This window comes from Ochlerotatus camptorhynchus, unplaced genomic scaffold (genome assembly GCF_037179485.1).
Source record: "Ochlerotatus camptorhynchus isolate MF236.1 unplaced genomic scaffold, CSIRO-AGI_Acam_v1.1 ptg000017l, whole genome shotgun sequence".
In the NCBI taxonomy this organism is placed as follows: domain Eukaryota; kingdom Metazoa; phylum Arthropoda; class Insecta; order Diptera; family Culicidae; genus Ochlerotatus; species Ochlerotatus camptorhynchus.
In genome coordinates, this window is record NW_027040509.1 from 1,382,698 (window position 1) to 1,404,257 (window position 21,560).

Here is a 21,560-nt window from a genome sequence, read left to right on the forward strand (position 1 = left end):
ACTCGGTAAGAGGTTACATATTGTCAATAAAAGCAATCGTGTAGGGTCCACTTAAGGCTATCCGTAAAAATGAAATACTGATCAGAGGGTAGTGAGGCCGTTTGCTCTACTGCGTGGAATATGGCTACTAGTTCCGCAACGTATACGGAACAGGGTTTTAGCAGTTGATATGAGGCGCTATGAAATTCGTAGAATACTCCAAATCCAGTGGAAGCGTTTATAGTTTAGATAGACCCATCTGTGAAAAAAACTCCTTTTGTTACTGACATGGTGGTACTTGTTTGTAAAAATTAAGGGAACAACGTGGTGATCTGGTATTCCACTGATTTCTTGCAACATGGTGGGATCAAAATTTATAGAGGAACTATAAAAGTCTTGGAAGCAAACATGATTGGAATTGTACGATGAATGACCAATCTCCAGCGTCATGTACTCGTAATAGAGACTCATGAATCTTGCTTGAGGATTTCTGTCGAGCAGCTTCTCAAAGTTTTCTATTACCAATGGGTTCATTACTTCACAATGGATAAGAAACCAGAAGGACAGTTCCGCGAAACGATCTGTCACGTTCTGTCGTGATGGAAAAATCGATTTTTTGAAGAAAATATCTCATCGTTTTCTCATCCGATGCTAGCGACAGAAGTATCTCTTTAAAAGCCGCGCGAGATCTTTAATTGGAAATGACTTTCATCAGTTCTGAATCAGAGAACACAGGTGCAAACTAGATGATAAATTCTTAAATACTAGAAAATCAAGAAGGTTCCATCAGTATCTTGTTAGTATCAGAACCTACTTTAGGGGTGGGCAAAGGAGGCATGGATTTGAGGTAGAGCTAATATTTGTCGTAGTTTTTAAATTCTCATATTTTTTCTGCTAAAGCAAATCATTTTCATTTTACGTTCAATCATAGGGTTAGTTCTGACCTTCTGATTCAATTTTATACGTTGGTCAGGCAATATATCTGACTAGTTAGTTACCAATTGTTGAGTTGAGGTATAAAATCTTTCAGCAAATTAGCTTGGAATAATTGGAAATTAAGGTCATTCAGGGCATCGATAACTGATGAATGGCTGAGTTCTTTTTGTTTGCTAAACATCGAAAGTATTGTTCTTAAAGTGATACGATTCAGAAGCCCAGGCTTTGATGCCATTTCGCATTTTCCAGAGGAAAATTATCTTCTCTAAGAAAACATAGAATAACAAAATTGCCTGATGCAAATTGAGTGCCTGAAATTGCAATAGTGCCACCACATTAGAAATATTTTAATCGAATTGACTACCCCTTTGATCTCCTTTCTCATTTTACAGCTGGTATAATCAGTTTGACAGATCGATGTCCTACTATACCACTTGAAATCACTGAAATGGGGTCGATTTTTTATGACCGATTTCCACATATGTTATGTGCGTCTTAGGACAGGCCATACAAGGATCTCACATAGTTTTGGTGGGACGCAGTTCCACAGAATGTGCTACGTTTGCGGAACCACTGCATCGGTCGAACACATCCTATGTCTGTGTCCGCAATACCAACAACTACGGGAGCAGTACGCACTTCCCAACAGCATTAGGGACATACTGGGCGACGAAACCTTCCACTTTAGCGACAGTTGTTTATTTCCTCAAGGACGCTGGGCTATACAACAACATTTAGGTCCTTTTAACATTCTTTTGGCTGACGGGACATCTCTGCCGGACGGGGGATTACCCCTCCTACAGTGGAGCTCCGATCTTTTTCAAAACCCTGCATAACTTTGATGTACCAGATTGTGTTTTGTTTTCTCGTTGCCTGTATTGTTAGTCTTTTCACTGGAATCTGTTTTAATTGCTTCTATTTGAGTACATGTGAATTGTAAGCCAACTCCGTAACAAAATTTGAAGGCAGAAACCACCCCCCTCGCCCCCTCCCCCTGGGGCCTCCTATTTTATAGAGATGAACTAGCCAACGGCTAAAAATCTCTAATAAAGTAAAAAAAAATATTATCGTGATTTTGTCACTTCCGACCACTGTGCATGCATACGAATGACATCCACCACTACTTCAATATATGATTCATGCTTGCTGAGCAGTGTTCATTATCCATATCGACGTTCATTAATGCAGTCGGCTACGCGCATGTTCCATTAATTTTGGGCAATCACGAAACGGCAAGTTGAACAGTGAATTTATTCGTGTTCGCCGCTAGCGTCTTTGTTTTACTATAATCAGCCGTCTTTCACAAGGGGATGTAGCTCAGATGGTAGAGCGCTCGCTTAGCATGTGAGAGGTACGGGGATCGATGCCCCGCATCTCCAAGAAGATTTTTTTCTTTTTGTCCGTGGTGAACCACTGCAGAAACCTTACTTCTGATTAATCTCCAAATTTTAAAGGCACAAATATCAGCTGTCGAAAAACATACGATAATGAAACTGACACTTCATGTTTGCTACGGTACAGGAGTTCCAATTTCATGAGCGTTGTTGCAACAGTGCCCGGGATTTGTGCTCTAGAAGGTGTTTCGCTGTGAGATCCTAATCACTTCGAGGGCACAAATTGCAGCTTCTACAACACGTACAACATCAAAACTGTTACTCCCCGTTTGCTGCCCTGCATCAGACATGAAGTAGCACTTTCAGGTGAAATGGAGCACTGATTTCTGAGATTTGTGTAATTGAAAATTCGAAGTGGAACTGGATGCCACCACGTAGGCTATACTATGTATGGGGTGAAAAGTATCCTCCTTGAGCGCCAGAATGTGCTGCTACAGCAAAAAAGGTTATGGTGCCTTGTAGTCCGTTCATATTTAGGCAGACATGCCAAATTTCAGTGCGATATTGTCTTTAGTTTTGTTTTGATAGCTGATTGTTGTTGACGTGTTTGGCATCATGTTGAGTATGGATAAAAACGATTTTCGTTCTCTCATAAAACATTATTTCTTGAGAGGCAAAACGGCGAAATTAGCTGGGAATGTCTTAACATGGCAAAGAGAAAGTCGACGAAGAGAATCTGTCAATGTTACTTAGGACCTAATGCATTGTTCAGCTTAAATGTCGGGTACTTACGTCCCGGATCGCTTCTGGAACATTTATTGATCACCTATTTTCACTTGTTGAGATTCGGATGTGCTATCCATTATTGATCCTATAGATGCACGCGTTTGGTGATTTATTCAAGAAATGCTAGGGGATTTTTTACGATGCTGATTTATTTACTGATGCCCATATTTAATTATTATATGACCTTATGGAAGACTCCTGGAGTGATTTATGCTCTTAGGTCAGCACACTACAATTAATTACTTATTTCACATATAGAATCCACGTGACGACGCGTACAATCCATTGAACTGGATGTAGGTGCAGTAGCGATTCATATATGCTAGAGCAACTAACTCGCACCGATCAGTTGTTATACAGTAAACCCTCCATTTTTGCGGTGCGTAGTACCGTCCACCCAGAGCTGTTTTTCGGCTGTCCTTCAATCTTACGCTGATTTTTTGTATGTGATTAATGTCAACTATAAACTAGTTATGATGATAGTGGTCTACCACTATCATTGTAGCACGGAAACTAGTCCGATAGCTGTGGGCTCTCCTCACTGTTGAACTAGATCAAGCTTAATAACCTCTGATTTGTCATCAGCAAATATAAAGAGAGAGAGAAGGATTAGTAATTTCCATTCAAACGGGAAGCCCTTCCACAAATGTTAGATGAGATCAACAGAATTCACAAGGATATCAAATTCACTCACGAGGTAGAAAAAGACGGGAAACTCGCATTTCTCGATCTTCTCGTCAACAGGGAATCATCATCTTCTTCGCTTGAATATGAAATTTACAGGAAACCAACAAGCACCAAAAGAGTTATCCCATATACTTCCAACCATTCGTTCTAGCACAAAATGGCCGCCTTCCATCACATGGTTCATCGGATGCAGACTCTTCCACTCAGCGATACAGGAAAGGTTAAGGAATTACAGTACATCTTCGAAACAGGAGATTATTTACAACCCTTACCGCAGCACCTAAGCCCTTGAAACGAGTGTTCCGTTCCATTTGATCAAGATATTACTTGTAAGCTAAGACCATTGTTAAAACAATTCGGATTAGATTTAGTTTTCACCAGTAGACATAACCAGTTAAAATCATTGTAAGGATCCACCAAAGACCCAGTTAATGTTTTAGGGAAAGTAGGTGTATATAAAATAAGCTGTAATCATTGTATCAAAGTATACGTAGGACAAACCAAGAGAACTTTAGCAACTAGATTTAAAGATCATATAGCGGATGTTAATAAGGCCAACAAGCAAGAGGAAAAAGGCCTGACACATGATTTCATATCAAAAGTTGCAGAGCACATCTCTACAGAGGACCACCAATTATCGTCGGAGGACATCACGATTTTACGAACCGTAGCTACACCATGGGAAATGGATGTGGCAGAGAGCCTCGAGATCACCAAACAACGGAATTCAACATTACTCAACAGGGATCAAGGAAACGGACACGCATCCCTAATAAAAATTGTATGGTTAATTTGCTTAACGACGTGTTCTGGGTATCATCCAAACCATTTGTGGAATTGTTCAATTTTTTTTTTTTTTTTAACTCTTTATTTGTTTCAAATTTAAAATAAATTACATTTCATTTTAACCTAGGTGCTCCAGTTACTGCAGTAACGTACCAGCCTTAATTGTTATGATATATATCTAAGTGTTTTTACATTGTTCATGTCTTGGCAATTCAGTATTTTAAACAGGTTTTTTTTTTACCTGCATGTCAGTATAACAATTGATATCTTAAAACTAAAAACTAAAACTAAATCTTATCTAAGTATAAAGGGAATTAATCGTTGCAATTGAGGATTGCAACGATTTTTGCCTGAAATTATTAATTATTTTGTTGGACATTTGTTCTAAAGTCTCAACAATCGAAATTCTATATACCAGGGAGGCAACTTCCATATCATCTTCAGAACTTTATTCTGAATCATTTGAAGTGCATTTTTCCTGGTAGTGCAACAACTAGACCATATTGGCACAGCGTAAAGCATGGCCGGTCTAAAAACTTGTTTAAATATTAGAAGTTTATTCGTCAGGCAAAGTTCGGATTTCCTGGTTATAAGAGGATACAAACATTTTATATATTTGTTACATTTGGCTTGAATGCCCTCAATGTGATCTTTAAAAGTTAATTTTTGGTCAAGTATTAATCCAAGATATTTCACTTGGTTTGACCAGGAAATTGGAACTCCGTTCATAGTGACTATGTGACTACTACTAGGTTTCAAAAACGAAGCTCTAGGCTTATGTGGAAATATTATAAGTTGAGTTTTGGAAGCGTTGGGAGAAATCTTCCATTTTTGTAAATAAGAAGAGAAAATATCTAAACTTTTCTGCAGTCTGCTGCAAATAACACGAAGACTTCTTCCTTTAGCGGAAATGCCTGTGTCATCAGCGAACAAAGATTTGTGGCAACCCTGAGGCAAATCAGGGAGGTCCGAAGTGAAAATGTTATACAATATAGGCCCAAGAATGCTACCCTGAGGAACTCCTGCCCTAACAGGTAGTCGATTAGATTTGGAATTTTGATAATTTACTTGAAGAGTTCTGTCAGTTAAATAATTTTGAACTAATTTCATAATATAAAGTGGAAAATTAAACTTTTTCAATTTAGCAATCAAACCTTCATGCCAAACACTGTCGAATGCTTTTTCTATGTCTCGAAGAGCAACTCCAGTTGAGTGGCCTTCAGATTTGTTTGAACGAATTAAATTGTTAACTCTTAAGAGTTGATGAGTAGTTGAATGCCCATGGCGAAATCCAAACTGCTCATCTGCAAAAATTGAGTTCGTATTGATGTGAAGCATCATTCTATTCAAAATTATCTTTTCAAAAAGTTTACTTATTGAAGAAAGCAAACTTATTGGACGGTAGCTAGAAGCTTCAGCTGGATTTTTATCCGGCTTCAAAATTGGAACAACTTTTGCATTTTTCCATTTATCAGGAAAGTATGCCAAATGGAAACATCTGTTAAATAATTTTACCAAGAAAGACAAGGTACTCTCTTGGAGTTTTTTGATGAGGATATAGAAAATTCCATCATCACCTGGAGCTTTCATATTTTGAAACTTTTTAGTCATAGACCTTACTTCGTCCAAATCAGTCCCCCAGGAATCATCAAAAATATTTTCCCGAGAGAAAATATTCAGAAAATCCCGAGCAACCTGATTCTCAATAGGACTAGTAAGACCCAAACTGAAATTATGGGAACTCTCGAATTGCTTAGCAAGTTTCTGAGCTTTTTCCAAATTTGTGATCAAAATGTTACCACCTTCTTTAAGCGCTGGAATAGGCTTTTGAGGTTTTTTCAAAATTTTTGTGAGTTTCCAAAAGGGTTTGGAACTCGGGTCTAATTTGGAAATATTATTTTCAAAAGTTTTGTTCCTCAGGGCAGAGAATCGCTTTTTAATTTGTTTTTGCAAATCCCGCCAGATAACCTTCATGGCAGGATCGCGTGTTCTTTGATATTGTCTCCTACGGACATTTTTAAGACGGATCAAGAGCTGAAGATCATCGTCTATTATAATTGAATCGAATTTAACCTCGCATTTTGGTACTGAGGCAGCTCTTGCTTCAACTATAGAAGTAGTCAGAGATTCAAGAGCCTAATTAATTTCATCTTTTGTTTGAAAAGGAATGTTTGGATCGAAGTTATATTCCATAAATGTTCGATACTGCTCCCAATCAGCTCTATGGTAATTGAAAGTAGAGCTGTTGGGATTACAAATTATTTCTTGGGATATTTCAAAAGTTACTGGAAGGTGATCAGAACCGAAGTCAGCATGGGTAACCAATTGGCTACAAAGTTGACATGAATCAGTTAAGACCAAATCAATAGTGGAGGGATTTCTTGCAGAAGAAAAGCATGTTGGGCTGTTTGGATATTGAATAGTGTAATAACCTGCAGAACAATCATCAAACAGAATATTACCATTGGAATTGCTTTGAGCATTATTACCAATAATGAAGAATTTAGACCTATGACGGGTAAGTTTCTGGAGGTCACCCTTGAGAAAATTCTTTTGCTGGCCTACGCATTGGAATGGCAAATAGGCAGCTATAAACGTAAGTTGTCCAAATTTTGTTTCAACAGAAACCCCCAAAGTTTCAAAAACTTTGGTTTCAAATGAAGAAAGAATTTTATGTTTGATTCGTCTATGAATAATGATGGCAACGCCACCACAGGGTCCATCAAGACGATCATTTCTATAAATCAAGTAATTTGCGTCCTTCTTAACCTTATGGGCAGGTTTAAGGAACGTTTCAGTTATAACGGCAATATGCACGTTATGAACTCTTAAAAAGTTAAATAGCTCGTCTTCATTATCTTTAAGAGATCGAGCATTCCAATTTACAATATTTAATGCTTTAAAATCCATTACTGAATTTTAAAGTCATGACAATATTATTTGCAAATTTTACTCCAGTTTGAATAGCATCAAACATGGAGTTAGATTTAAGCATATCAGAAATCATGTCAATTAATGAATTCTGTAAAAATTCCATTTTGGGGGCAGTAATGCTTCCTAAGTCAAAATTGTCAAAATTTCCATTAGAACGTTGGTTAGTATTTTGATTTCTACCCGCTGCAATAGCAGCATAGGTAGCTCCATTAACTCGCTGAACATTGTTAGCAGCGAGGGGAGTAGGTACAGATGAAACATTTGAAGCAGGGGTGATATTTGTACCTACGGGTACGAATGTAGAATTTGTTCCTCGCTGACCGTTGTTAACAGCAGAGGAATTTGTACCTGGTCGGAAACGTGGAGCGTTTCCTACCTGACGGTTAGAACGAGATTGTAGGATCGCTTTGCGAGTCTTACATTCCCAAAAATTGGATTTGTGGTTTTCACCACAATTTGAACATTTAAATTTCTTAGGATCTTCCTTCACAGGACAGTCGTCCTTTGCGTGAGAGGAATCACCACAATTCATGCATTTAGCTGGCATGTAGCAATTTTTAGTTCCGTGACCCCATCCCTGGCACTTACGGCACTGGGTGAGGTTTTGGAAATTTCCTCCAGTCTTCCTGAAGTGTTCCCACTTCACTCGGACATGGAGCATAAGGCTAGCTTTTTCTAAGGCCTTAAGGTTGTTTAGTTCACTAGACTTGAAGTGAACTAAATAAAAATCATTAGAAATCCCGTTGCGCGAATCGCCAGGACGGGATTTCATTTTCATTTTGATTACTTGGAGTGGCACAACTCCAAGTAATTTTGCCAGTTCATCTTTGATCTGATCCAGGGATTCACCACTGGGCAGTCCTTTCATGTTTTGCTTCAGTCGAGTATTAGTACAAAACACTGAAGAAGTCTGCACATTGTAGACGAAATACGCGTATCTGTCAAGGATAAGCAAATAAGGTAGTGGCATTAAATGGAAATTACTCATTCTTCTCTGTCTCTTTATACAGGTACTCCACTAAGACGCCTACATTCACCAGGTTCAGCAAATAGCTGTGTGAAGGGCCCAAAAACGAATCGATGGATTGATAGGCAATTCGCCTATTCATTTCCTTGGGGCATTTAAGAATCTCCTACCAACAACTTGATCAGGCAAGTGGTCATCAACAGGAAGATGCCCCAATGAATGGGGAGAAGAACCTGCCCTTTATTAACGAAATTTTAGCAACAGGGAGTTGACATCTTCTCTCTCCCCATCCAAATTGCTTCAATTGTGTGCCCTGATGTTCTCTCCTCATCCCGAATTTGTGATATATATGTAATATAATAATCAGATAATCAGAAGCATAACGTGTACATATGCGTGTCGATTGAAATCTGTTGAAAATAAATGAGGGCTAAGTTGATTCTTAACATAAAAGATGCAGAGTTGAAAGATAAGAGAAAGGAGAGTCAAAGTTGTGCATGAAAAACTAGAAGTCGTCAGGATTGAATGCGCTTCAGACGCAGTTTCAAGAAGTGACAGTTTTATCAGATTCCCCAACTAACCATACTCAAGCAAAGTAAGAATATACAAGCTATATTGCGACTATATGGTTACTTAGGTACTCATGTGGCCGTCAGAATGGTTCATCGGTTGCGAAGTGAAGTATTTCTGTAAGTGATGCGTTATATTTCTCAATGTTTTGATCTTATCCTAACGTCACCTCAATGTTATATCGCAGACAAGCAGACACAACACATTGAACATTTATCATTGTAAACCCTACCGTTATCTGTCGTATACACTACGATGGGCAATACACTCAACAGATGGTTGTAGTGTGTAAACATCACACACTAGGGAATTGTTTATGTGCACCACAAGTGGCAGTACTACCAACTAAGAAACATTTAAATTGACCGTTAAAAACGATTTTGATGAACGTTTTAGGAGTGCTATGTCTGCTTGTCTGAGATCATACCTTCACTATCGCAACTTCGGGTAATCTGCGAAAGTACTTGCATTTTTCTCAGGCACTTTTGATCTAACTGCAATTACTCTCTCATACTCGAAATGTGCCACGACCAAATTGGCACAACGACGCCCTATACGCTCTCTGACCGAAGCGCAGGGAAAGCTTCTTCTATCAATCTGTGTGTTGAAAATACCTGGGAATGTCTTTACATGACCGTGGGGATGCACAGAGAAAGTCGACGAAGGGAATCTGTCAATGTTACTTAGGACCTAATGCAATGTTCAGCTTGAAATAGTGTTACATACAATCGTCTCAGTGACATCCACCTCTATTCTGTATTTCGTTTCGAACGAAATTCTCATACAAAAAAATATTTTTTTGTATGAGAATTTCGTTTGAAACGAAATACAGAATAGGGGTGATCGTCTCACTCTGAACCTACATTTAAAGTACTCAACATCTCAACTACTGGCAATCATCGAAAGTACTTGTATTTTACTCAGGCACTGTTGAGCAAACTGCAATCACCCTCTCATACTCGAAATGCAAAACCATACAGGCAGTTGCAGCAAAAAACTTACTCGCCCAACGTGGGGCTCGAACCCACGACCCTGAGATTAAGAGTCTCATGCTCTACCGACTGAGCTAGCCGGGCAGTTACGATGTATTAGCTTAAAGGTAAACATAAATTTCATTTCTCGATCAAAGCTGTTTTTCTCAAAACGATTACTCTTCGCACAGATACCCTACAGTTCACTCCATGGACCATGAATCTACACCGTGCTGCCAGCCGGGAAGAATAATTTTCTCACTATCCATTCATCCCCATCAGTTTCGCAGCCAGAGTGACTCTGCCCAGCAAGTGTAACGGTAGCAGTTGTACGCGTGATTGTAAAAAGAAAACCGAGAACCCTCGTAACAGCCAGCACGATGAATCAACCCGTCAGTTGTTTACCAGTGACAGCCACAAAGATGTCGAAGGCGAAGAAAGTGCTCGATGAGGCCCGCGAAACCCAAAATCGGGAAATAGACCTAGTGGACAAGGGCATTTCCAACTTCGAGGAACTGCCCGGATTGCGTGAGTATTCCCCGTCGGAGAGAATATTGGTGAGATCGGAACTAGTATTTCCTAATTTGGAAGAAACTACTTTTTTCGTTCGCGTGTTTACAACACTGGCGAAGTTGCGATTCGGATTCGCAGGCTGTGTGTGGATATTCGCGGAAGGCAAGATGTGAGACTGTAGTGGAGATACGCCCTACTTGTGGCATCGAATCAGAAGTTGGAAGCGGATTTATGCCCAAATCAGCTAATCAGAATGGACTAAAATTAGTCTTCATGTTTCTTTCCAGTGAATATGACGTTTGTGACGCGGATTACTCTGAGCCATAATAAGTTAAAAAGTAAGTAACAGGACCCAAATCTATCAGCTGTCAGTGCAATAACGAACAGTGTAGTTGAATGTATTCATACCGCTCATGCGCATTCTGATTCGTTCAATACCACCACACCCTCGGCAGAGCTCTAGAATGAATTCATTGGACGCGAAGTTTTGTTTACATGGGGCAGCGTCATACGTTATGTTTAGAATATGTACTGGTTGATGACGATAATAATCTTTGAATTTTCCTTCAGTTGTCCCACCCGGCGTAGCAAATTTGATCAATCTGGAGATTTTGAACCTGTCCAATAATCAGCTGGAAGAGCTGCCCCTCTCACTGTCGTCGATGCCAAAGCTGAGAATTTTGAACTGCTCCATCAATCGGCTGAACACGCTCCCGCGAGGATTCGGTGCGTTTCCGGTGCTGGAGGTCCTCGACCTATCGTACAATAATTTGAACGAAAAGATACTACCGGGAAATTTCTTCATGATGGGTAGGTTGTTACTCTTTGGTTTCTAAGTGCATACAATAATAATGAAACGAGCTTTATTTTAGATTCGTTGCGTGCGTTGTATTTGGGAGACAATGATTTCGAAACTCTTCCACCAGAGGTGAAGAATTTGAAGAATCTGCAAATTGTAAGTATCTCGCTGTAGCATGTGCAGTAGACTGATATAACGTTTGAAATTTACGCTCCACAGTGCTCACACGGTTCCTAATCGGGTCATGATTTGAACTCGTTTGGTTAGAAATTGATTGTGTACAAACCATTTTAAGTTTGTGTGGGAATTACTATGGGAAATCCAAACTTGTTGCTCATTGCCTTCTACTCTTTTTCGGTACTGCTCTGAGAAAAAGTGCGCCAGCCATTCTTGTACGCTAGATCTTTGCTGAAGACTGCTTTTTTCGTCAAACGGCTAATGAAATACCGTGTGGTGCCCGTTTACCGGTCACTTTAGAACAAATTTATGTTTACAACATTATTATAGTAATTTGTGTAGGTGTGTAGAGAATAGATTTACACTATCTTGAAGGTCAGTATCCAGTGACGTTAAGAATCATTAGTAAATCTAAACAAGGGTTCCATTCCCCGTACATTCCATGGTGACCATATGTATGTATTTTTTTTAATTTTTACATTTTCAAACCATTTAACATGATAGGATGCTTTGAAAGTTGTTGAGGTTTAAGATGTTGATTGTACAGTCGCGTTCCTAATGAAATGTTGGTCGTCATGACTATTTTATGTTTATTTTTAAAGTGGGCGGTAAACGGAACCCTCGATTGAGGTTGGATATGGATGCAAACAAAAGTTATATTTTTCGACAATGAATGGAAGGTCAAGCGGTGAACGGGCACCACACGGTAGTTGTTAATTGTTTGTTGGCTGGTTCTGTTTATTAAAGTGATTCCTTGTAGAGTCCACAAATGGTCACCACGTAGGCTATACATGCACTTCCACTTCGAATTTTCAATTACACACATCTCGGAAAATAATGCCCCATTTCACCTGAAATTGCTACTTCATGTATGCTGCAGTTTTATTGTTTTATTGCTTTATTGTTGTTCTACATCAACAGGCTGGATGAAGCCCCAATGATGTTAACCTTTTCAACTATGGTAAAAAAAAACTACATTCAAGCATGGTCATAACATAGAAAACATTAAAAAACATATATCTTATAGTCAGTTACTCCTGCCGGCGAAAAACAGAAGAAAACTTTCGACGAAGCGCATCACGGGAGAGATGAAAGTCGAAAACAGATGCAACTCTGTTGAATGTTCTCTGCAGTCCGCAAATCGCACCGTACGCTCCATAATTTGTGCGACGTAGAGGCAGTCTTAGCATAAGGTTATTACGAAGCGGTCGGGGTTGAACATTCAGGTCAATTTGCCTCAGGATAGCCTCGCAATCTGTCCTTCCTTGCAGGATATCGGCCACGGTTAGGGCTCTGCTTGTGTCTCTTCTAGTCCGGAGAAGTTCTAGGTCGATAAGTTGACAACGGCTTTCGTAACTGCCAGTACTAACTGGGTAATCGAAACGGATCATTCCAAGGCATTCTACGCAACGCAAAACGAAGAAAGCGACGTTGAACAGATTCACCGTTGTTGTAGTTTGAATTCCAAACCGCTGAACAATACTCAAGCGTCGATCGAACAAGCGAACAATAGAGAGATTTTAGACAGTAGATATCAGTGAAGTTTTTAGCTATCCTAAAAATGAACCCTAAAGATCTTGACGCCTTATCAACAACATATGCAATGTGTTGCTTGAATGAAAGCTACGAATCCAAGATCACACCCAAGTCTTCCACCTGATTCACGCGTTGGATTGTCGAGCCAAGCAGGTCATAGCTAAATATTATCGGTTGTTGTTTTCGTGAGAACGTAATAGCGGAGCATTTGGCTAGGTTCACTACCATTCTGTTTAACCTGCACCAACTAGCGAATACATTCAGTTGACGTTGAAGAAAGTGACAGTCAGCAATGGAGCAGATTCGTAGGAAGATTTTGAGGTCATCTGCATATGATAACCGAGGAGCTTCGATGACCAGATGCACGTCGTTGAAGTACAGTATAAAAATTAACGGTCCCATGTGGCTTCCCTGAGGTATACCTGATGTGGCGAAGAAGCTAGCTGATCTGCAATCTCCTATGGCAACCTTTAGTTGCCGACCGGTAAGATATGATCGAAACCAACACAGAAGATTACCGCATACACCGAGCCTGCCGAATTTGGCAATCGCAATAGCATGGTTCAACTTGTCGAATGCTGCGGATAGGTCTGAATAAATAACGTCCGTTTGAACCCGATCCGACAAGCTTTCGGTTATATACGATGTGAGACACAGCAGATTGGTGGTTGTAGAGCGGCCGACAGTAAACCCATATTGATCAGCACTCAAATACTGCTTGCAATGGGACAGCAACGGTTCCAAAATCACTAGCTCGAATAGCTTCGAAACGGCACTTAACGATGTAATTCCTCGATAGTTATCCACAGCTCGTTTCCTTCCTTTTTTGTGGACGGGAAACATGTGCGAAATTTTTCCAGCAAGATGGAAATATGCCACCTGAGAGAGACATTCGGAACAGGCGAAGAAGCGGAATTAACAAGCTAGCAATATTTCTCTTCAAAAATACAGATGGAACTCCATCAGGTCCAGGATTGAAGGATGGCTTGAGCAGAGTCGCAGCCTTAGAAATCATTTCTGCATTAACATCAATTGCACCCAGCGTTTGATCGTTTACTGGAACGTTCCTGGCAGCCAGGTTAATATGGTCGTCAGATAGTATCTCATTAGTGAATACACTGGCAAACTTTTCGGAAAATAGGTGGCATATATCCTGAGCAGCGGGAGCAAGTTCTCCGTTGAATTCCATAGACGATGGGAGGCCGGATTCCCTGCGTTGCTCGTTCACGTAGTTCCAAAAGGATTTCGGGTGTAGCTTAAGTTTGCGCTGGATGCCTCGTTGGAAACTTGAAAAGCATTCACGACTGACTCGCTGGTACATGTTATTCAGCCTCACATAATGTAGTTTCAGAGGAAGCGTGCGATACTTCGTAAATCTTCTCAATGCTGCTCTCTTGATTGACTTCAAGCTACGTAGCTCTCTCGTCTGCCAGGGAGGATGAGACACTTTGTGGTGAGTTCTTTTCGGGACGAGTCTGTCAATGACATTAGCCAAGACATGTGAAAAGGTTTGCGCTGCAGCCTCAACGTCATCTGGATCAGGGATGTTCTCCCATACCATGCTAGACAATACATCTATGATGCTACGGTGGTCAGCTTTACGGAAGGCAAAAGAAACCGTAGCAGGATAGTCGTCGAAATCACGCACTAGTTTGTCCTCAACAGTGACAATTAGAGGAGGGTGATGTGGAACTAGCTTAGTTAGTGCACAAGGAGCCGAGGAAATTGATGGAGCCCTGTCCTGTGTGCTCACGAAGCAGAGGTCCAAACTACAGTCATTTTCGTTAACTACATGGTTAATTTGAGAAAGCGTCGCTGCGCTGTAGTTGTCGAGAAGGCTAATAGCTCCTGCGTGAAATGTAAAGCTATCAGGATCTGTGTACAGGAATCCGCTATGAGATGGACTCCACGAAACGCCTGGCAGATTGAAGTCACCAAAAATGAATATCTCATCAACTGGAGTGGCACTTTCGAAAACTGGAAAAATTTAGTATCGATGAGTTCATTGTCGCGGACTCGATCAGGTGGAATGTACAGAGCGCATAGAAATAGTGTGCGATCACCCAGATTGATGGCTGTCCAAACCTGTTAGGATTCCGATCGCAACGAAAGACCTCGTAGTCAGGACTGTCAGCCACGTTTCGCACAGGACAATAATATCGTAGCAACGATCCGATACAGCTAGGCGGTACTCTTCAACATCAGAATTCATTCCATCGGCGTTTTGGTAGAAGATCACGACGTCCTGCTTGCGGCAAGGAATCGAACGACTGCTCTCCCCGGAAATCACTGATACATCAGTCAATAACTGACCATCATCAAGTCTCATTGGATACTCGCCATAGTGAGTGGGTTGGAAGACCCCCTCTCCACATCCGACAGCAGGTCCGGAACGACTATGATGAACGAAGGCTGCTGATGGCAGGACTGAGACGGAGGGATTGGGGGCTCCCATGGGGCATTCTACGGCGCGTTCCGGGTTTCCAGGATTGGGAGTTATAGAGGCATCATCACAATGATTAACATAGTCAGAATTGCTGAAAATTTGATCGGCATTAGGCAGTGAATAGTCAATATATTGATTGTACTTGCTTGTAGAGGCAAGGTGGAAGACTCCTGATTCAGCAAACGTGGAGTAACAGTTTCATTGTGGTACTACATATCGTGGAAGCGGATATTTGTGCAGTCAAAGTCTCGAAGTGGTTACGAGAATAAGGATCTCACAGCGAAACACCTTAAAGAGCTTGTCAGCCAGACGCTGGTTCATTTCCGAAGTTATTAATTATTTAAGAAAATCAAGACTAACAATTGAAAAGGCCTCAACTCTATTTTGTAAACAAACCTTCTAATCTAATCTAATACAAACGCAGCCAGTTCGAGAAAGCATCCTGGAAAATTATTAGGTTAGATGAGGTCTAATCATTTTTCTTGTCTAATTGATGTTTACAGCCAGGCTTGCTTCCTCTCACTTGCTATAAAAAATTGTTTTTCGGAATTATGTAATCATTAGATATTATAATGATAGTTAGTAGTTGTAAATCACAAGATAAGGTTGTAAAGTAGGTGTTTGACAAATAAAACCTGCCATTATTGCTTTCAGTGCGTTCCAATCAGCGATTTTACGATTCGTGATGGCTCACTCTGAGTGAACGCTCACGAGTCATACATTCGCTGATTGTGACGCACTGAAAGTGAAATTGACAGGTTTTATGTGTCAAATACATACATTCCAACCTCTTCTTGTTTCTGACAAGTACAAACTTTCATAATAGCATACTATGATTCCATAAACATTCCGAAAAACATTTTTTATAGCGAAGTGAGTGGAAGTAGCCCTGTTTACAGCATATCTGAGATATGATATAAACATCAATACGGCCAGGCCTACTGCGTTGTATTTGTCACAAAGATGATTCTTGTAAATGAATGGTGCAGTGACATACCGTACCAAACGCTCCGAGTTACTATGTGTAGTTGTGTGTAATGTATAATATTTGTACAATATTGAAGAATCATAAAATAATGCAATGAAAGGATCTTACCGAATTTTCTCCTATGTAAACAAAAATTTGGACAACTCTTACCATATTCTGCTCCTCTGCCGCCTTTAATTGCTCCCTTTGGAATCCCTAGGACTTTTCTCTAACGCTTCGTATTTCATTCAGTGCTTCACCGGCAATTTCCTTCATACTCAAGAAAAGTAAGAATATACAAGCTATATTGCGACATTTATCATTGTAAACCCTACCGCTACTGTCGTATACACTATGATGGGCCATACACTCAAGAAATGGTTGTAGTGTGTAAATGTCAAACGCTAAGGAATTGATTATGTGCACCACAAGTGGCCGTACTACCAACTAAGAAACATTTAAATTGACCGTTAAAAGCGATTTTGATGAACGTTTTAAGAGTGTTATGTATGCATGTCTGTGATCATACCTTCACTATCGCAACTTCGGGTAATCTGCGAAAGTACTTGCATTTTTCTCAGGCACTTTTGATCTAACTGCAATTACTCTCTCATACTCGAAATGTGCCACGGCTAAATTGGCACAACGACGCCCTATACGCTCTCTGACCGAAGCGCAGGGTATTTTGTAAACAAACCTTGTAACGCCATTTTCTCGCGATCCGAAACCTACATTCGCAAACCTAAAACACAATCGAGTTGAGCAGAATTTCCCCGACCAGTTCATTTTATTGGTTTGCGTTGGTGGACTTCTGTTCTCAACAAAATGGCCCTGCAAGGTCTGAGGCGTTTTGAAATGTTGGTCTTGAAATGGTAGCTGCTTTGTGGGCAACACTGTATTGTGCAGTGTTGCATAGTTGTCATAACTTCTTTTGACGCATCTGAAACATCAATGTTGACTGCTGAGCAGTTGAGTGCGCAGAAAAGTGATGTTCAGCAATGTTGTAGCTGAGTAAATTTCGTACTAGCACAGCTAAAATTTTCGTTGTTGTTGAAAAATATGGTGAATTCTTAGACATACATTAACAAAAAGTTTGCTTTTCGCATAGTAGTTCCCATATAAACTACAAATGATTTGTGCGCGGTCAGTTGATATTCAAATGAATTTAAATTTTGGGAGGATGATAACGACCCGATTCGAAACCGTTTGAGCACTGTGGAGTGAAAATTTCAAACTTTGCATCACTCTAATGTGCAGTTATAAAAAAATATCACTGCATTAAAAAAAAACATATACAACGGTCAACTAGCTATACTGCCCATAATCGCATATCAGTCCCATATGGATTTTCGTCAATTTTCAGATGACAATGTTATCCACTATCAATTGGCAACTACTTTCATATTATGTGATAAAACTACGGACTTTGATCATGAAAAATGTGAAACCAACATCAAGTTAGTTTGTCACATTAAGCAAAGTTATTTGTTATTTTATTTATTTATTTACATCAACAGGCTGCATGAAGCCCCAATGATTTAAACCTTATCAACTATGGAAAAAAAAAAAAATACATTCAAGCATGGTCATAACATAAAAAAAAACATTAAAAAACGTATATCTTATAGTCAATCACGTTACAGTTCTGCTTTCTGGATCGCCATATTTTTCACTGATATAACAAAACATGCAAGCTTGATTGTAACTGATTTCAACTTGAAACAATTATCAATTAATTTACTAGACTTTACTAGATCACTGCACAGTGGTCCAGAATGTAGATTTAGGTGGAATGGTATGATATATAATTGATTTTATACGAGTTTAAAAAATAATATACCTCCAATTTTTTTATGTTATTGAGAATAACATACGCTCTTTCAAATGCAGTAAAAAAACTTTTTTTTTGTTTGCCCCAACCAGAGATATTAACATTTGAAAAGTGCATATTTTTAGTATAAAAACAACAAGCTTTGTGCAGCAAAAATTTGCGCCTTAGATCTTAAGATCTAAAAGTTATTTGAAGACACCTTTGCTGAGAAATTCGAAATAAGAAAACTAGAGCAAAACAACTGTTTTTTTAAGAGCCACCCCAACTCAATTCAAGAAAATAGCTCTAAATTGGCCAATTTAAGAGATACAACAAAGTTATTTTCAACAAAGTTGCTTGAAATTAGCTCAGCTATAACTTTGCAGAAGAATGTATATCCTAATTTATTCAAACAAAAAAGTTAGATTGTTGATTTTAATGATAATAGGAACCACCCTAGAATTCATTGTCATAAAACTGAGGGCATAACTATAAGGAACAACTTTGTAGAAGAGACTTTAAGTCTAAAGTTTCAATTTCAGGCTCAAAACATATCATTCCACCTAAATCTACATTCTGGACCACTGTGCACTGTGCTAATGACTACATCTGGAGTCATGACGATTCATTTGTGGTTCATTCTATACATGAGCTGAAGTCTATTTTCATTTGTGGAATAATCGGCAAAGAAGTGATGCTTTTTATTATTTCACATCGATAAAGTAGAACTGCGCTGTTTGCCGCTAGGTATCGAATTGGTATCTTATTGGAATTGCAAATCAAGTTGTTCGGCATTCAAGGCCTAATGCACATGAGATTGATACTTTCATTTTCCTTTGCAGCTTGGCCTTCGGGACAACGACCTACTGGAACTGCCGCGGGAAATCGGCGAGCTGACCCGCATCCGCGAGTTGCACATCCAAAACAACCGCCTCACCGTGCTGCCACCGGAAATTTCCAACCTGGATCTGCAGAGCCAAAAGTCCGTAATGAAGATGGAGGAAAATCCATGGGTTACAGCGATTGCCGAGCAGTACCTGATCGGCATCAGTCACGTGCTCGAGTACATCAAAACCGAGGCGTACAGAATGTAAGTCCTTTCAAAAGACGATCGATGATAAGAATGACACTGATATTTGATTTATTGTATTTGTAGTTTATACAATCGCTACATATCTGCCGGAAAGGCAGGAAATGAGCCACCCAAAGCGGATAAGAGCAAGAAAGCTTCCAGGGCCCGTTCTTAACCAAAAATGCCATTTGATTGAGTATTCACCGTTTTAAAACTGTTTGTGTAATCGTCGTAGTTTTTCGGAATATTTACTGCAACTAATCGAATTAACCCGGACTGTTGTAACAACGACACAGCATCGTGAGCCAAAATTTTACAATGTGACTTAGAACGTGCCTTAGTGGAACGAATCGTTTAAACGTGCACTTAAATATTTTATATTTTTATCGATACTAATAACTTAAGCAGAGAATATATAAAAACCAAACCTTATCATAACAAATATCAAAACCTTTCATCTGGTCCAATTCCAATTAATTCCATTCCGTCAATTGAATCGAATCCAGCCAGAAGCAGCTGGAGAAACTCGCAGAGAGAAGACGTTCGATTTATTATATTTTACTCGCAATTTGCTTGCGGCTCATGTTAATGGGGAAAACTTTTTCGCTTTCAGTTCGCTTCTGTGAAAATGTAGTTTATTCAAAATTTTTTAGTTTTCCCCTTCGTTCTGCTCGTTCGTTTCATTTTCCTATATTTCCCCTTCAATAACCTTCTGTCAGAGTTTAACCAAGTTTTGTGCTCGAATTTTTCTTCTTAACGGAAGTTTTTTTTTCTCCTCTCTTCATACTTCTCAGCTATCCTCATAATGGAAATTTTTCATTTAGCTTTCCTTATTTTCGTGTTTCCGAATGTTTTCGCGGAATGGTCGCCCCCCCCCGCCCACATCGGGGCGGGGGAGATGTATTAAATTGGATAGAAAATGCTTTCAATTTATTGAAAAAGTGTAGTTTTTCTTCTCTTTCGTACGTTCCCTGATGCTGTCTATCGTGACACGACGAAGTGCTGCAAAACTTCTTCCAAGTGCTGCGCTCTCCATCGGTGCCGTGCCATGCTCAGATGCGGAAGAAAAAGTGACGGCCGTCCGTCCTTCTGGCATCTGTTGTCCAGCCAGCCAACGGCTTCCGAGTGGTGTGCCGGTTTTTCTCCGTTTGGGACGGTGATTAAGATGATCATTTGAATGAGAGAGAGAGAAAGAGAGACCACGGGAAGAATCTTGCATGTCGGTACTTATGAAGTTGAATGAGGAAGGGCGTGAAAGATAATTTAGCATTTTTACTATTTTAATTGATGGGAATTATGCTGCAGTGACGATTTAATTATGCTTTCTATTCACCGTCGAAGGAGAAAAACTTACAGATGTATTCGTGTTTCATTGGCGATCACCGATGAATTTTTAACTAGCGATGAATTTTTCAGCAATTTCTACGGAGAGGTTATTTTTAATGCAAAGAGACATGGTAGGTACAACAGTAATGAGGTCAACTGTGAAGAGTAATTAGTAGGTATTTTCTTTATATACCCATGTTCTCGTGGTCTTGGTACTTTCGATGAAAAATAAAACCAAGAATACGCTTGAAACTCTTTCAGCGCAGCAGAGTGAACACGTGAAACTTAGATTAGCTAAGGTGACAAAAAGTTTCAAGATATGTTTATTATTTATTATTATTCGTTATATTTAGTTGTTTCTCGCTAATCTAACTTTCTCGATACTATAAGATTCGCTCGAATGTAATGACCGCCCACGGTTGCTACTCTGTTATTGCCAGATTAGCTGTAACTACACACCCTAATAAAAATGTTATGGGTAATTTGCTTAACGACGTGTTCGGGGTATCATCCAAACCATTTGTGGAATAGTTCAATCATTTGGGTTATTGTCCGTGTATGGTACTTTTTATTAGGGCAGAGAACCAAAAGGACGATGCTTGGGACTAGCAATCATCCTCAATATGTAAAAAGTAGTGATCTCAAACTAGGCAATACCAGCGTCGGCCGCGACCGAACACAGGCCAAGCAAGGAATGGGTAAGAATGTGTTGACGTGACACTCGCTTTGATGGAAGCCGAGAATACCACTGCACTTCCACGAGGAATCACAGGGATATTGGGTAAGAGGGTAGGGTTTGTAGTAGGGTTCGTTTTGGTAAACGATAAGCTGAATTGATGTCCTAACGATCATTTAACGCGCAGGAGTTTGATTGAACCCACGGTCTTCTGCTTAGTAAGCAAAAACGTTTGCCACTAGGCAAACGAGCTCCTTTTCAATCATCGAGTTGCTGTTATTACAATCT

General features: G+C 39.7%; 1 protein-coding gene and 2 non-coding genes across 3 annotated transcripts; 2 read left to right on the forward strand and 1 right to left on the reverse strand.

Annotated features, from left to right (window-relative positions):
• The first annotated feature begins 2,221 nt into the window (after positions 1–2,221).
• On the forward strand, positions 2,222–2,294 carry TRNAA-AGC (transfer RNA alanine (anticodon AGC)). The gene has a single exon. It is a non-coding gene; the product is annotated as a tRNA-Ala (tRNA).
• A 7,688-nt stretch (positions 2,295–9,982) lies between these two features.
• On the reverse strand, positions 9,983–10,055 carry TRNAK-CUU (transfer RNA lysine (anticodon CUU)). Its single transcript has one exon. It is a non-coding gene; the product is annotated as a tRNA-Lys (tRNA).
• Positions 10,056–10,239: 184 nt separating this feature from the next.
• On the forward strand, positions 10,240–19,712 carry ics (ras suppressor protein 1). Its single transcript, XM_065223247.1, has 6 exons — positions 10,240–10,478; positions 10,751–10,801; positions 11,034–11,273; positions 11,336–11,418; positions 19,041–19,288; positions 19,355–19,712. Exons 1-6 carry the CDS (start codon positions 10,331–10,333, stop codon positions 19,443–19,445), a joined length of 861 nt encoding a protein of 286 aa, XP_065079319.1. The 5' UTR covers positions 10,240–10,330; the 3' UTR covers positions 19,446–19,712.
• Positions 19,713–21,560: the final 1,848 nt, after the last annotated feature.